This window comes from Artemia franciscana, chromosome 12 (assembly GCF_032884065.1).
Source record: "Artemia franciscana chromosome 12, ASM3288406v1, whole genome shotgun sequence".
Lineage (NCBI taxonomy): Eukaryota > Metazoa > Arthropoda > Branchiopoda > Anostraca > Artemiidae > Artemia > Artemia franciscana.
The window spans coordinates 29986685-30004028 of record NC_088874.1 but is presented as its reverse complement, the minus strand read 5'-3'; the positions used below and the strand labels follow the sequence as shown (position 1 = coordinate 30004028).

Below are 17344 nucleotides of genomic sequence, written 5' to 3'. Positions count from 1 at the left end.
ATCCTCGTATGGTATACCAGACAAATATATTAAAGCGATTAATCCTATGTAAGAGAATAACACTACTGAAATTAAGGTAGGAAGTGAGGTTAGTAACGGGTTTCGTATTAAATCAGGAGTTAAGCAGCGTTGCGTCCTATCCTAATTTATTTGGATTATTTTGATGAAGTTTGTCTTAAGAAGTACAGCAAAGGCAATGGGAGGACATGGATTCAAATGAGAAAGTTAATCTCTCCTAGAGTTAGATTATACTGATGATTTTAGCATCCTAGATAATAATGTTAACCGATTGAATGAACTTTAAGAGGCTTGGCTAGTTTAGGGCGCTAGAATAGGCCTAAAAATTAATGTTCAAAAGACTAAGTCACTAAGACTAGGAATAAGTGAAGGTAAAGAGGTCATATTTGGTAACGAAAGGACCGATCAAGTGAACAACTTCACTTACCTAGGTAATATTATTAATAAAGACAGTGAATGCAGTGAGGATATTAAAAGTAGAATAGCAAAGGTCCAGGGGGGTTTTTCACTGTTGAAAAAAGTTTGGAAGAATAGGAGAATGAGTTTGCGAACCAAGATTAGAATATTGGAAATTACAGTGGTGACAGTGGTCAAGTATGGTTCTGAAGCGTGGGCGCTCCAAAAAACGGAGGAGGATTTGCTAGATGTTTTCCAGAGAAATTGCCTACGGATTGTTTTAGGTAACCGACTGACTGACCTTATTTTAAACAATAAGCTGTACGAAAAACATGATCCAATCCCACTTTCTAGTGCTATGATGGGGGAAAGGATGCGATGGCTAGGACAAGTTCTGTGAATTAAAGATGAAAGATTTCCAAAGATTGTCCGAAAAGGCCGACCGTCTAGGGCCTAAAGAACAGCAGGTCGTCCCCGAACGGGCTGGGAGGATATCGTAAGGAAAGCTTTACGGGATACAGGAACTTTTTGAGAGGGTACAAAGAGGCTTTGACTTGATTGAGAAGGAGGAGGAGCTTGTGTAGCTGTGTTGGCCTCAGGCCGCTTAATGTTACAGTGAGTAGTTAGCAGTAGCAGTAGATTTTTGAAACATCGTGCACAAAACATATTGTGCAGAATGTTTTATAAAAGGTTGAATTTTGCGCTAAATTGAGTTCAATCTCAGTTATTCATTTGAGCTGAATCCTAACTAAACCAAATTTTCCATGATCAAGCCTTTCTAGTCATATAAACATACATCTTTTTTTATTTTTTTTATTATAAATCATGGCCCAAATGTTCTGTAAATGCTTCATATAGATAACCATTATATTTTACAAGAAAAAATTAAAAATGAACTGACCTTGATACCTGCGTTTTTTAGTAGTTCCAAGGTTGACCTAACATTATCTTGTAGCTTATCTTCAACTCCAGTTAAGCACAGCAGTTCCAAATTGTGTTCCAGCGTTGCAATTACATTTGACTGTTTAGCAGCTCGATCAACAACAGCCATTTTCGCAGCAGTATATCTTGCCTAAAGTAAAAATCGTCAACTTTTAATGCTATTAAACAAAAAAAAACAAGTTTTTTTAAATGAAAGTAAGGACCGACATTAAAACTTAAAACGAACAGAAATTACTCCGTATATGAAAGGGGCTTTTCCTCCTCAACGCCCCACTCTTTACGCTAAAGTTTGACTCTCTCTCTTAACTCTACTTTTTAAAACAGTAAACAGTGGGAGATGAGTGCCCTCATATTTCTGAAAGTACACTTTGACTCTACAGGCTTCTTACTACAGATAAATACCCCCTTGCCCTTTTTGTTTTGACCTGAACTGCCCAGAGACGGTTCGGGGGGGAGGGGCAGAAGGGGCACTTGGACCAATCGCAGAACTTTTAGGAGCGCAAAATTTCAAATAAACAATCTAACACAAGGAGACGCAGAGGGGGATTAACCAAGACTTTTCCCCAGGTGCAAGAGAGGCCAGAACCACCACTGGAACGACCCCTCGTAGACCTGCTTCATCTTAAACCGAATCTTTCTATCCAAAACAATTTCTACCTTAGATTGTTTCTATTTTTACTATAATAGCTAATCCGTTATTGATGGAAGACTAGCAATTACAAGCATTTGATAGGGTATACCAGGTGCATCTTCGTAGGTTGTGGATTCGAACTCTGAAATGCAAAAACCTGTTAAAGGAAAGCTACTTGCTTTAACGCAGAAGACATCAAACAAAAGTCAAAAGTTTATCCCATGCTCACTCAATTGCAAACATGGAGAGCGACAACGCAGTAGTCGTGACAACTCGTAAAAAACCTCTTATACAGAATTTAGAATCTAACCAAAGGACGAAAGTTTTCTTATTTAATGTTTTTCTGCCAATACTAGCTTAGTGAAGGAATGCTTCAACTATCGGCTGGGTTTTGAAATCTTACACGAGGTTAAACCTACACAGGACATGTTTATCTCTACAGCAGCTATCCTTAACTTTACATATAAATTTTTAAACTAATATTTCACTGAGATATACCATTTTTCATATGAGATATTTCATGAGATATCTCTGTAATTCATAGAGATAAACATACGATATGTTTATTTCTACAGTGGCTCTCCATAACTTTACATATTAATTTTTAAATTTATATTTCATTGAGATAAATCATATTTCAAATGAGATATTTCATGAGATATCTCTATAATTCATATAAACATTGGATATATTTATCTCTACTGCGGCTCTCATTAACTTTACATATCTAATTTTAAATTAATATTCCATTTAGATTCTTGTTTGCAGGCTACCCAAAACTAAGCGACTCAACAAAGACAGCTCAAATCTGGTGACTCAGCACAAAATAACCCGACAAAAAAATCGAGTGAATAGCATCAGAGTGAATATCCCACAACAGCTAAAAGGGAGTTATCATTTCTATTAATTTTAACCACTCTACACTAAACAACATCAATAAAGAAACAACAAAAACAAGAAATGACATCAAACAAGAAAGAAGCGAAAAGATTGAGACACACCGCACAAGTGATAAACACAAGAAGGTCAAAAGAAGAAAAAATGCGGTATTGGTTATCACTTAATCGACCGAACATTAAGGAAATTGTTGAGAAAAAATGGGGATAAAACACCGAGGGTAGTACATTTCTCGTTAAATTAGCTTCACACCTAACTAAATAGACTTAAAAATACGTAAATAATGAATAAACTAGTTCCCATTAGTTTTTCGATGATTAAACTTATGCCCATCAAACTTCTATCTTGTAATATTTAAACAGATTTTACATTATTATTTCTATACAATTATATATATATACAGAAATTGGTGTGGCCAAAAAGTATAAGTTTTTTGAATCTATCATCGTAAATTTTCTTTTACCTAATTTCATCTTCCCTGCCCCTGGTATATAAGTCTCTGAAACTCCAAACAAGTTCGGTTGTTAGGAATTTTTCCATAGTACATTTCCCTTTGACTTAGCTTCACAGCTAACTAAATAGATTCAAAAATACGAAAATAATAAATATACTACTTACCATTAGTTTTTCGATGATTAAACTTTTGCCCATCAAAGTTCTATCTTGTAATATTTAAACATATTTTGTAACATCACGCAACAAGACTGTTTTTACGCAACAACACTTATTTCTGGATATACAGCAAAATTACAGCAACAGGCGATATATTCACACAATATCGCTTTCTGTGACATATGGCACGCATATATTGTTTGAGAGTCATCCAGCTACCGAGTGACAGGTTGCTTAAGGCAGCTTATGAAGATTTACTCTCGCGGAGGAAAAAAAGATCATGGCCACAAAAAATAAAAGAAATTTTAGACAAAACAGGGTTTTCCTTTGTTTGGAATGAAGGTAGAGGACCAATGGATATAAATGCAAATTGGGAGAATGAGATTAAGATAGTCATAGAGAACCAAATGATTCAAAAATGGAGTGAGGAGATAAAAAAATCAGAAACATTGAAGTTTTATAAGAATGCTAAGGTGGTTTATGGGCGAGAGTTCTACTTTAAGCTGAATTTACCAGCTAGATATTGACGTTGTAGATGCAGCTCAAGGTTAACTCCTGGCTAATTAGGGCAAGATTTAAAAGATGTTCAAAAGAAAGATGTTCCAATGAAGACAGATATACTTGCCCGCTTTGCAGAGTTAAAGAGGATTATTTAGTGCATTGCTTAAGCCTGTGCCAGGGGCTCTCTAAGATAAGGGAAGGGATATTTGGAAATGATGAGTTTATACTTCCAGGTGTCTTAAATTAGTAAGTCACCTCAGTTTATTTGTAGAGTAGCAAGGTATCTGGAAATTTTTTTAAATAAAAAAATATAAGATAAAATAAAAAATATCATTATAAAGCAAATGTAATGTTTTATTTATGTATTTTTCTGAGCGTTAAATGTTCATTTCGATGACCTTTTTTTCAAGTATTAAGTACTAGTATTACGTTAATGCAGTATTTCATTTAAGTGCTTTATTATGATTGCTGATCAAAGTTTACGTTATTTTCGCCTTTCATTTATGTTATTTTATTGTGTACATGGCTGTATATTTGGCTTTGAAACACACTTATCTATCTATCTATCTATCTATCTATATGTTTTCACGCGACAACGTTTTTGGTATAAGTTTGGAATTGTGACTGCTGAGAAGGTAATATGTTAAAAAACAAATTCCTACTTCAAAATATTCAGAATAATCGTAATATATTTCGACTGCAACTCCACTTTACTTTACCCCCCCCCCCATAATATGCAAACATATAACCCAAAATAAGTGTATTTTTCATGTTTTCCGTTAACCCAAACTAAGGGTATACGGGTTGAAACAAGAGTGACCCATGGCATAATGCATAGGAAATATATACAGTACTTTAGGCTACATATTTACACACTAGACGGGGCTGGGGGTGAAATATAGTGGAGTTGCAGTGAAAATATGTTAATTGTTCTGCATATTGTGGTGTAATACAAAGCAAGAGTGATAAACACAAGAAGGTAAAAAACATGCGGGTGCACTTATTAGTAAATTGCTAAAAAAAAAAAAAAAAAAAAAAAAAAAAAAAAAAAAAAAAAAAAAAAAAAATCAGAACGAGCATTTCCCATTAATTAGCTTCACAGCTAAGTAAATAAATTTATAAATACTAAAATAATATGTAAACCTAATTCCATTAGTTTTTTGATGAGTTAACTTATGCCCATCAAGCTTTGATCTTATAATATTTAAACAAGTTTCTATTTTAATTTTGCTAAATGTGCCGTGCAATTTTCCCGTGCTCATTGTGCAAAATGGAAGGCGAGTATATAATCTGAGCTATATACTTGCAAATTAGGGAGGGGGGGCTTGTGGGAAAGCAGTCAAAATATTTTAACCGAAATTATTCTGCATACTATGAAGTAAGAACTGTTTTATTAACACGCTTCCTTCTCACCAGCCTCAATTTTAGACTTGTACCCATTTTTTATAGCATACGGCAAAATTTCTACAACGGACGATGTATTTATTTGCGTTAAAAACTATGTTAGAGCAACAAAATTACAGAGCATCAGACACAAAATTAATTAATTACCCTTTGCGAATAACTAATCTCAGTCTTAAATTCAAATCTTTTATTCTTCTAACCTCATTTTGTCGTGTTTCGCTCGTCAATTGAAGTAGACTCGTGTTTCTGACACACCCAGTATGCAGAACTAAAGCACGTAGCTCATTTGTATTCACTATTTTAAAACTGAACTAAGGGGGAAAAAGGAAAAAAAAATTAGCCGGTTAAGTACCCGACAAAGTGTGAAAAATGAAAAAGTGAGAAAGTGAAAAATGAAGCTTCAACATGCAAAGCCCCGTGGAGTGTTTCAAAACCGAGATTCACGGTACCGGGAAAAATAATAGCAGTTCAAGTAGGAATAAATCCTTTTATTATACAGTGAAGAAATAATAAAAAAATATTGGAAATTTTTTCGTTCAGCATTTACCTGTCATCAGCCTTTATGCTGTATAACTGCTGTCAAAATATCCAGGAATTTTTTATTGTTTTTTCGCTGTCTAGTAAAAGGATTTATCCCTATTTGAACCGGTAATTAACGTAATGGAAAGGCAGTGTGATTTATAAAATATCTATAACAGGGAGAACTACTGTGTTCCACGTCACATTTATCAGCTGTGACAACAAAAACCCTAGAAACAATTTGTTCATGCGCAAAACAGAGATAGAGCGGATATACCGAAAACGATGCTTTAACGGTTAAACAGTGTTAAACGCTAAACAGTCGATTCAAGAATCTCTAAATCCGGGGAACTAAAGCATGTAGCTAGGTTGTATTCACTTTTTTAGAACTGAACTAAGGGGGGACAAAGACAAAAAAAACTTAGCCGGTTAAGTACCCAAAAAAGTGTGAAAATGAAAAAGTGAGAGTGTGAAAAATTAAGTTTCAAGATGCAAAGTCTCGTGGAGTGTTTCAAAACTGAGATTCATGGGCCTCAGATACTGCGTGTTACGCGCATTTATGATTACTGGGGAAACCATAACAGTTCAAATAGGGAAAAATCCTTTCATTATACAGTGAAAAAGAATGAAAAAATATTGGATATTTTTTCATTCAGCATTTATCCGTCATCAGCATTTATATTGCATAACTGCTGTCAAAATATCCTAATTTTTTTTATTGTTTTTACGCTGTCTAGTAAAAGGATTTATCCCTATTTGAACCGTTAATTATCGTAATGGAAAGGCAGTGTGGTCTTCGAAAATATCTATACCGGGGAAAATTATTGTGTTCCGCGTCACATTTATCAGCTGCTGTGGAAACAGTAACAATTTGTAGATGCGCAAAACAGAGATAGAGCGGATACACAGAATATGACGGTTTAACGGTTACACAGTTTTAAACGTTAGACGGTCGAATCGAGAATTTCTAAATCCTCAAATTTTCGGCTTTCACTACCTTTGTGTCATCCTACATAATTTTGTGCGGTTCTGGACCATTTGTAAGACGGTTGGAAGAATGACCTTGAAAGAAAGTAAAACAAGACCTAACAGGTCAAATTCCGCTTAATTCTAACTGGACATACCCTATAAGCTACGAGGCCAGATAGAAATAATTTCTATCTTTTCTAAACGCTTTCAATTCCTTTAGACAGACTTTCGAACGCATTACTTAAAAATTATTTTTTCTTTTACTTTATTTTTTACTAAAAATTATAACGTATTTCATATTAAAACAGACACCTGTCTGACAATGAGAAAGGTTATGAAGCTTTTTGCAATAAACAAACAATAAAAAAAAATTCTGGGTAGAGAACATTACCTCAAAATCCGTATATTCTTCAGGGGTGAGATTGCGCTTGGCCACAACAAGTGTCCGTAATCCCTCTCGGGCCATATTTCCGCACTCTTCTTCCAGCCAATCATTAAACTCAACTAACTTGCTCATGACTGTATCAGCTCCTTTCATATATAAAGCGATATCACCAGTAGCTTCATCTCTGAAAGTATGAAAAAATTTTATTTTTATAATGTATAATTTGAAACCATAAAATTATAAGCTCATTTTTATTTTTTTATTTTTAACACAAGGTAACAAAGGACTGATAGAGATAAATAACGTAAATTCAATGTGGATAAAGATCGACCTCAGACGGTAAAAAAAAAGTAAACTAAATAGTAATATCATCCAAATAAGTCTACAAAAACAACCCGTCAGTCAGTGAAAGACATTACCCCTCCCGTCCTCCCAAAATTTTGGCTAGTGACGCCTCTATCTGTAACAATAGTAGAATGTGATAAACATAACTCTTATAACAGCACAGATATAAAAAAAACTCGTCTTTTCACGCTGATTATTCATCAATAAAATTTATTAACTTTCAAAATAGCCTTAAAAAATTAATAATATAGCAAATTAAAGAATCTTTAGAAAAAAGAGGAAACATCACCTAGTAGGCATGCGATTTTGATAGAACTTTCGCCCTCAAATTCAGCGTGTCTAAGAGGTTTCAAGTTCCTATATACACAAATGTGAAATTTCACTTGTTTTCCGAGGAATTAGTCAAATACGCCCATTTATTTGTTGTTTGTTTTACCCAGACATAGACAAAGACTTACCATAAAATACTCAAATAACTAAAGAACCTTTCCGTTTGCTGATTAGTATAGTAGACCCAAACGGATATTACCACTTTACTGGAATTTTGATACAAGGATAAAGGATTTTGTCCTTTATGGTAGTAGGCTAAAAGATGTACTAGCGTCAAGAAAAGTCAGGAGAAAAAAAAAAACAAGTTTCAAAGAGCTGTAATACAGACGAAGAGAGAAATTGCGCAAAAAAAATTTGTGACGAAGGAACAATTTTTTTTTTTGTATTGCTGGAAAATTTCATACAGCAAAACCAAATGAGGAAGAGTTTAACTTTCTATTTATTTTGCAGGCTATAAAATTCACATAGAACTACCAATCAAGTTTTAAAAAAGTGGATTTGGCTGCCCATTCTCACATACAGTTCAGAAATACCGTCTTACGTTAGTACGTCAGGGACGTCGACCAATTTTAGACGTACGTGACATTGTTCAAAATTAAACTCAAAAATTGAAACAGAAAAGAAAATAGGCTAAATTTTTAGAAAATCTAAGAAATGAGGGAAAACCTATAAACAAATTGATATATTAAAGGTATAACTGGGTGGGGTAGAGGGAGGAGTAGTTGGAGGATACATATACTCGTAATCATGTTAAATTTTTGACCGTTTAATTTTGGTAAGTTTTACATTTCAGAATTTAATTAAGGTCATGCACATTAAAATAGCACGACCAGTATCATCTAAAAATATTAAAAAATGAGATTGAAACTTGAAACGAAGAAAAATTACATATCAGCCTATGCAACAAATATAATTGAAAATAGCTCATCATGTAGATGTGAGCACTAGCTTTTCAATGAGCCCTTAACTATTTATACACAATTTTCCTGTGACCTGCTAGTGCTGGAAAAAAAGGAGACACCCCAGTGTTGCCCTTGTTGCAGTGTTGCCCTTGCAAAATTTGATTTTCCATGTTTTTCTGTCTTTCAAGAATTGTTAATCTCTAGTAAATGGTTTTCAACGACGATGACTTTAATGCTGTAAATTAATGTAAATTAATTAATGTAGAAGTAAATGCTGTAAAATTAAATTTAATTTGCTGTAATTTCAATTTGACTTCATATTTGAGGGTTTCCTGATTTTTTTGAAATTCTTGATTAAAAAGGGAGGACAATAGATAAGTAGGTACAAAATCTATTATAAAAAAAAAAATTACACGAAAAAATTTTTCACTAAAAAAAAATTTTTCACTAAAATAAAAAAAAAAATTACACGAAAAAATTTTTCACTCCTATACAACGAAGTTTTTGTTCTATTTACTTTAGGAGATAATGTAAACCGGCACCACCAGTATCACCTAAAACAGCACATAAATAAAGGAATATAGAAGAAAAAAGAAAATAAACCAACCTCAGAATGATACCCATCCTCTTGGTTTCAGAAGTAAAGGGAAAGACCTGTAATATCGTATAACGTTCTCTCCGGCCTCCTGGATTACACAGTTCAATTGAAGTCAGATCTCTTGAAATTAACCTCATTCCGACACTTTCTGTCCATGAAACTAGAGCAACCTGTGACGAAGAAAAAAAAGACAGAGCTCAAAAGCTAAATTTCAAGCTTACAAATAAAACCAAAATGACAGCGATCTTAAAATATTTTCAAAACGGCAGTGGTTGATACTGTTGATACTGACAAAAACAGGATTGACATAGTCCAGGTGATAGTTTGGTTTCAGATGTTATACTTGCTGTTTTGTTTGTTTGTTTTTGTTGTTTTGTTTTTTGGGTGGAGGGGGATTACTCCTCTCATATGCAACGAATAACCGTAAAAAGGAAGAAAAGGGACTATTTATGCGCCTGGACTCTCTTGAAACACCAAGGTGCATTGAATCAAAACTTATAAATAGCCATTTTGATCAGAATGATGAAATGTAATGAAATGTGATGAAATGGTAAAAACAGCAAAAAAACTAAAAGGAAAAAAAACTAAAAACTAATTAAAAAACTAAAAAATGAAAAAAATTGAAAAATAAAGGAGATAAAGAGAACTAAAAAATAAAAATAAAAAAAACTAAAAAAGGTAAAAAACAAAAAATTTATTTCATCATATACCAATTCAAAAACGAATGTATATACAGACCGGGACACAGGGAATATAAATGACGACCGGGACACTCAAAGAGAAATTATAGACTGGGACACCGGGACACAAATGACGAAAGGGACGTGTGTGTCGACTGACGTCATGTTTGTGTGTCGACTGACGTCATGTTTGCCGACTATAAATGACGACTGGGACACAGGGAGACAACTACAACAGGGACGCCGGGGGGCACAGGGGGATATATAAATGACGATGGGGACACAGGGAATGTTTGATTAGCAATCACCATCAACAAAGCTCAAGGACAATCATTGGAATAATAAGGTATAGATCTGAATACGGATTGTTTTTCCCATGGACAATTATATGTTGCATGTTCAAGAGTCGGTAAACCTGACAATCTATTTATATGTACAGACAATGGGACAGCGAAGAATGTTTTATATTCGCAAGTTTTACGTCTTTAAAAACATATATATATATATATATATATATATATATATATATATATATATATATATATATATATATATATATATATATATATATATATATATATATATATATATATATATATATAATATATATATATATATATATATATATATATATATATATATATATATATACATATATATATATATTTAGTGAAACTTAACACCCTCAACACCAACAACCCCTCACGACACCTCTCCCACTTTACGCTAAAGTTTGACTTTTCTACAGTGATTACAGGACAAAAACTCGAAACAAAAAGCAAAGTGATAAAAGTTTAGTTTTTGTGAGGATAAGTCTAGTCAATTCATCATTAAGAAATATTCAATAAAGTTTTCTGGTGCAATATATATATATATATATATATATATATATATATATATATATATATATATATATATATATATATATATATATATATATATATATATATATATATAAAAATAAGTTAACTGTCTGTGTGTCTGTCTGTGGATCAGGTGACGTCATGTTTCTGTGTTGACTGACGTCATGAAATTAGTTGTCGTCATTTTTGCTTTGACGGTGACGTCATTAATGCTATTTAAGACATGCGTTAATGCGTTCACGCTGCTGATAGAAAAAGTAAGAAAAGAAAGCGTGCCGAGGAATCACAAGAACAGCAAGAAAACAGGCTTGCAGCTGATAGAGAAAGTAAGAAAAGAAAGCGTGCCGAGGAATCACAAGAACAGCAAGAAAACAGGCTTGCGGCTAAAGAGCGCAAAACCGCGCAGTTAGATGAAAATCCACCAGGAAAGCGAGAGTCAAAACATATCAAAACTGAAAATGATAGCGATGATGATTGGGTTTGGGATTTTAACTTGGATAAGGTCATCAATGCCTACCAGATTTAAGTTAAAAAACAAAGGTTCGGCGATATGTACTTCATAGTGACGCTGAAAAATAAAGAAGAAAAAAAAATAAAAAATGTAAAAAACTAAAAAGAAAAAACACTCAAAGATAAATTACAGACCGGGACACAAATGACGACCGACAAAGAGGGAATATAAATGACGAACGGGAACCTTAAAGAAAAATTACAGACTGGGACACCCGGACACAAATCACGACCGGGAATATAAATGACGACCGGGACACAGATTAATTTTTAATCTGAAAAATTAGAAAAAATGAGGTATTTTTAACTTATGAACGGGTGATCGGATCTCAATGAAATTTGATGTTTAGAAGGATATCGTGTCTCAAAGCTCTTATTTTAAATCCCGACCCGATCTGGTGACATTGGGGGGAGTTTGGGAGGACCTAAAATCATGGAAAACGCTTAGATTGGAGGGATCGGGATGAAATTTGGTGGGAAAAATAAGCAGAAGTCTTAGATACGTGATTGAAATAATTGGAACGGATCCGCTCTATTGATGGGGGGGCATGGTTTAATTCTGAAAAATTAGAAAAAATGACGTATCTTTAACTTATGAAGGAGTGATCGGATCTTCATAAAACATCAAATTTAGAAGGACCTCGTAACTCAGATCTCTTATTTTAAATCTCAACCGGATCCAGCGTCATTGGAGGGGGGCAGCTGGGGGGACCGGAAATCTTAGAAAATACTTAAAGCGGAGAGATCAGGATGAAACTGGATGGGAAGAATAAAAACCTGTCTAAGATACGTGACTGACATAACCGGACCGGATCTGCTCTCTCTGGTGGAATTGGAGGGGGGGGTAATTCGGAAAAATGAGGCATTTCTAACTTACGAACGGGTGACCAGATCTTAATAAAATTTGATATTTAGAACGATCTTGTGCTTTATAGCTCTAATTTTAAATTTCAACCAGATCCTGTGACATTGGGGGGAGTTGGAGGGGGAAACCGGAATTCTTAGAAAACGTGAAAATTGGGGTATTTTTATCTTACGAATAGGTGATCGGATCTTCATGAAACTTCATATATATATATATATATATATATATATATATATATATATATATATATATATATATATATATATATATATATATATATATATATATATATATATATATATATATATATATATATATATATATATATATATATATATATATATATATATATATATATATATATATATATATATATATATATATATATATATATATATATATATATATATATATATATATATATATATATATATATATATATATATATATATATATATATATATATATACATATATATATATATATATATATATATATATATATATATATATATATATATATATATATATATATATATAAAGATCTTATGTCTCAGATGCTCCATTTTCGACTCGAATTAAATCAGGGGACATAGGATGTTGGAGGAGGGAAACAGAAATCTTGGAAAATTTTTAGAGTGGAGAGATTGGGATGAAACTTGATGGGAAGAATAAGCACAAGTTCTAAATACGTGATTGACATAATTGAAAGGGATCCGTTCTCATTGGAGGAGCTGGGGGGTGTTAATTTGGAAAAATTAGAAAAATTGAGGCATGTTTAACTTAAGAACGGGTGACCGAATCTTAATGAAATTTTTTATTTAGAAGGAATTCATGTCTCAGAGCCTTTATTTCCAATCCCGACCAGATCTGTTGACATTGGGTGGAGTTGGAGGGGGAAATCTTGGAAAACGTTTGGAGTGGAGGAATCGCGATGAAGCTTGGTGGATAAAATAAGCAAATGTCCTTGATACGTGATTGACGTAACCGTACTCGATTAGCTCTCTTTTGGGGAGTTGGAGGAGGGGTTCAGTGATTTGGCGAGTTTGGTGCTTCTGGACGTGCTAGGACGATGAAAATTGGTAGTCGTGCCAGGGAGCTGCACATATTGACTTGATAAAGTCGTTTTCCCAGATTCGACCATCTGCGGGGCTAAAGGGAGAGGAAAAATTAGAAAAAAAATGAGGTATTTATAACTTACGAGTGGGTGATCGGATCTTAATGAATTTTGATATTTAGAAGGACATCGTGACTCAGAACTCTTATTTTAAATCTTGACCGGCATTAAGCCTCTGATTTTCCTTTTAAATCAATCTATTGATTCTTAGAATTTTGTTAGAGCTCATACAATATGAGCTCTGGGCGCTTAGCTCTTCTTGCCTCGTACCAAGTGCCATATGAGCTCTTAGCTCTTGTTTCTTTTTAAATTTTTTCTAGGGTTGTACGTTTCCGATTGATGCAAAATAATTTATTTAATTCCTATTTAACATTCAAAAGGAAAAAAACAAACTATTGGGAGAAACATAATTAACATTACCTGTGGCTTTACTTCACTGTGAAGTTATTTTTTATATCTCTGAAGAACAAAAGTAATTTGATAAACTTAAAATAAAGGTATACAATAAATTAAGAGAATTAATAAAAACACGTAGCCTGCAATCATGGCCTTGAATAACAGCAGTAAAATCCCCTATCTTTCTTTTTCTAGACCGTTCAATTTTTTTTTTACACTTTCCAAAACACTTTCCAGCCTATACATACTAAATATAGTTTTCAATATATTTAACTTTCAGGTAATTGTACAAAACAATGTCAAAAATATTGAAGGATATTTTAGAATAATTCTTTTTTTTTTCTTTTGGGAGTGTTCTATATATACAGGGTTTCCGGACCACCTCGAAGGGCTTTAAATTTTTATTGTTTCCAGAAACCAATAGCACAATTTGTTTTACAACCCACCTCAGGTTCGTAAATTTTGGAAGTGTTCTGGATTTGTATTCAGGCTTCGTTGACTTGCGGGATCGTAACATGGATACAACTAATCTTGTTTTATATCTAATTTTGAATAATTTTACTAGTAGACATGCAATTCAGGAGTTTTACCTAGCGTACTACTACTACTGCTACTACTAACAACTCGGCACAGCACCAAACCGATGGAAGCAAACAGCTACGCACGCTCCTCCTCCATCCCAATACATTCAAAGCCTCCCTGTTTACACACTACTAGGAAGTTCCCATTTCCTTTAAATCTTTCTTTATAACATCCTTCCACCCCATTTGCGGACGACCAGCTTTCCGATTAGCCCTAGACAGTTGGCCGGGAAGAACAATTTTTGGCAATCGGTCGTCCTTCATCCGCAAAACGTGCCCAAGCCATCCCAATCTTTCTCTTATTTTAGCCCCAGAAAGCGGGATGAACTGCACTTTTCAAACAGCCTACTTTCTGAAATACGGTCAGTCAGACGGGTATCCAAAACAATCCCTAGCCAATTTCTCTGGAAAACATCTAGAAAATCTTCATCCAATTTTCGGAGCGCCCACGCTTCAGAGCTATATTTGACCATTTTCATCACTTTAGCTTCCAATATTCTAATCTTAGTTTGCAAACTTATCTTCCTATTCTTCAGAACTTTGTTTTGACTGTGAAAAAATACCCTGAGCCTTGGCTATTCTATTTTTAACATATTCACTGCTCCCACCGTCTTTACTAATCATACTACCAAGGAAAGCGAAGCTGTCCACCTGATCAATCTTTTGGTTACCCAACGTCCTTTTTATCTTCACTTATTCCTAGCCTCAGTGACTTAATCTTATAAACATTAATTTTTAAACCTGTTCTAGCTCCCTGAGCTCGCAAAATCTTTAAAAATTCATTCATTTTGCTCACACTTTCATCTAGGATGCTTAAATTCCCAGCACAATCTAAGTCCAGGAGAGTTTTTCCTCCCCATTTGATTCCAAGGTCTCCCATTGCTTTTCCTTTGCTTCCCAAGGCAAAATCCATCAAAATCATCCAAAGGGGGATAGAACAAACCCTGCTTAACACCTGATTTAACACGAAACCAGCTTCTAACCTCATTTCCTACCTAGCACAGGGATGCCATGAAAGAACTTTATAGTAGATGCTCCGCCTTGCCGGGTAAGGAATTTAATGCGTCGAAACCTATTCAGGCATGTGGTATTCCTCTGAGGAGCTCCAATGTTAGGTAATCATTTGGGAATATTTCATTAGATTTAGGTACTTTTGCTTGTGATTTTACTTTTACTTACATTTATTAATAATAACTTGGGCATGGGTTTGGACATTTCGATTTGGTTGACTGTTTGGTTATACTGTTTTGTCCTCGAAAATTGGATAAGTGAGTAAAGTCAAGACCTTGTTCAAGTGCTTGTTTATCACAATTGCTAAAGTAGGAAAACAGTTCTTTTCTTCTTCTTTCATTTCCTTTTTTTATTTTTCCAGCCAATTATTTACTCTAACGCATTATATGCCTTTTTTTCTTTTTTTGTTCTTCCCAGGGGTGATCGTGTCAAACCAATAGTCGTAGAAGATCGGGAGAAGGCTCATTTGAAAAAAAGTTTAAAGTTACCCTTTTTAAGTAGCCAAAAAGATTGGAGGGTAAATAACCCCTCACACGCCCTTTTTTCCACAACGACACCTGAATAACATTTTTAGATAGCCATTTTGTTCACCATAGTTGTTCCATTGGGGAGGGGGAGGATTTCCAGAAATAAAATTCCGCATAGCGAGGATGTCTGGCATGATTTGAAAAACAATCAAAAATAAAATAAAAAACAATTTTTATTTTCAAATGAACGTATGCTAAGGATAATTTTTCAGCTGGAATCGTCCGCAAGAAACCTTCTGGGGGGAATTTGCAGCGAGGATGGAATTTTTCAGAGATCTTTTTTTTTGGGGGGGGGGGGCTTTACGCCGGAGGAACTTTCCATAGAGGATTTGTGTGTGGATGTGGGGAATTTCTCGTAGAGAGGGATGCGGCAACTGAAAATAAGGAGCAAAGTTATAACTTAAAAAACAAACAGAAATTATTCGGTATAAGAAAGGAGCAGCGTCCACCTCAATCAGCGCCCATATTTGCTAAAATTTGACATTTTGTCTCTATTCTTTAAGAACGACTCCTGAAACACAAGGGCCGTTTAGTTAAAATCGTGAGCTGTTTAAAAATTACTAAAAAAAAACTTTAGCTTAAAGAGTGGAGTATTGAGGAGGGGCAGCCTTTTTCATATATCGCATAATTTCCGCCGGTTTTAAGCTTTAACGTTGCTCCTTTTTTTCAGCTGAAAAATTTGTTATTTAATACTTCTTTAGATTATGCTTTCTGTCGGATATTTCGTTCTATGTTAACACCCGCTCTAAGCCTGTTTTTTCGACGACACGAATTATATCCAGGATATATTTCTTTTTCCAGTTTTTGTAATCACTTAGAGACTTTACTACTTTTTCCTATGGATTCTTACTTTCTAATACTGTTTGTACTGTTTCAGGCCACGTGTTTATATCCAGAACATCCTGACTCAGAAGCTTCAATTTACTTGGGTAGATCGAACAAAATTGAAAAAATGCCAAAAATATATATTTTCTTATCAAAAAATAAATAGAAATAAGGTAGGAATCAGGACTTTGAGAAGGTGGAAATCAATGAAGGAAAAATAAACTGGAATATTTGCTCTGTGTAGACCAGAAGTGTATATTTGGATGTTTTTATCTCCTTTTTGTTTTTATTTGTAATCTTAGTTATTTGTACGGCATCGCTCGGTCTCTGGCGTCTCTAGCACTCGGTACGCAGCAGGATTATATACACGCAATTCTCACAGTCACTTGTCTTCTAACCCCAGAATAAAATGAATTTCTTTTCCAGCTTTTTCCCCAGTAATTTTTCTTTTATTATACATAGTTCATTAACAACAGGCGTGTTTTATTGCACATATGCTCTGAAATACCTAAATTACGCAT

At 34.1% G+C, this 17344-nt stretch overlaps 1 protein-coding gene across 1 annotated transcript in view; it reads right to left on the bottom strand.

The window, feature by feature from the left end:
- Nucleotides 1-17344, bottom strand: part of LOC136033972 (probable phospholipid-transporting ATPase IIB) — a 128812-nt gene that overhangs the window by 36259 nt on the left and 75209 nt on the right. Inside the window, exons 11-13 of the mRNA XM_065715001.1 lie at nt 9459-9619; nt 7281-7458; nt 1316-1486 (exon numbers count right to left, since the gene is read on the bottom strand). Of these exons, the coding sequence (XP_065571073.1) occupies nt 1316-1486; nt 7281-7458; nt 9459-9619 (510 nt within the window). The remainder of the gene's footprint in view (nt 1-1315; nt 1487-7280; nt 7459-9458; nt 9620-17344) is intronic.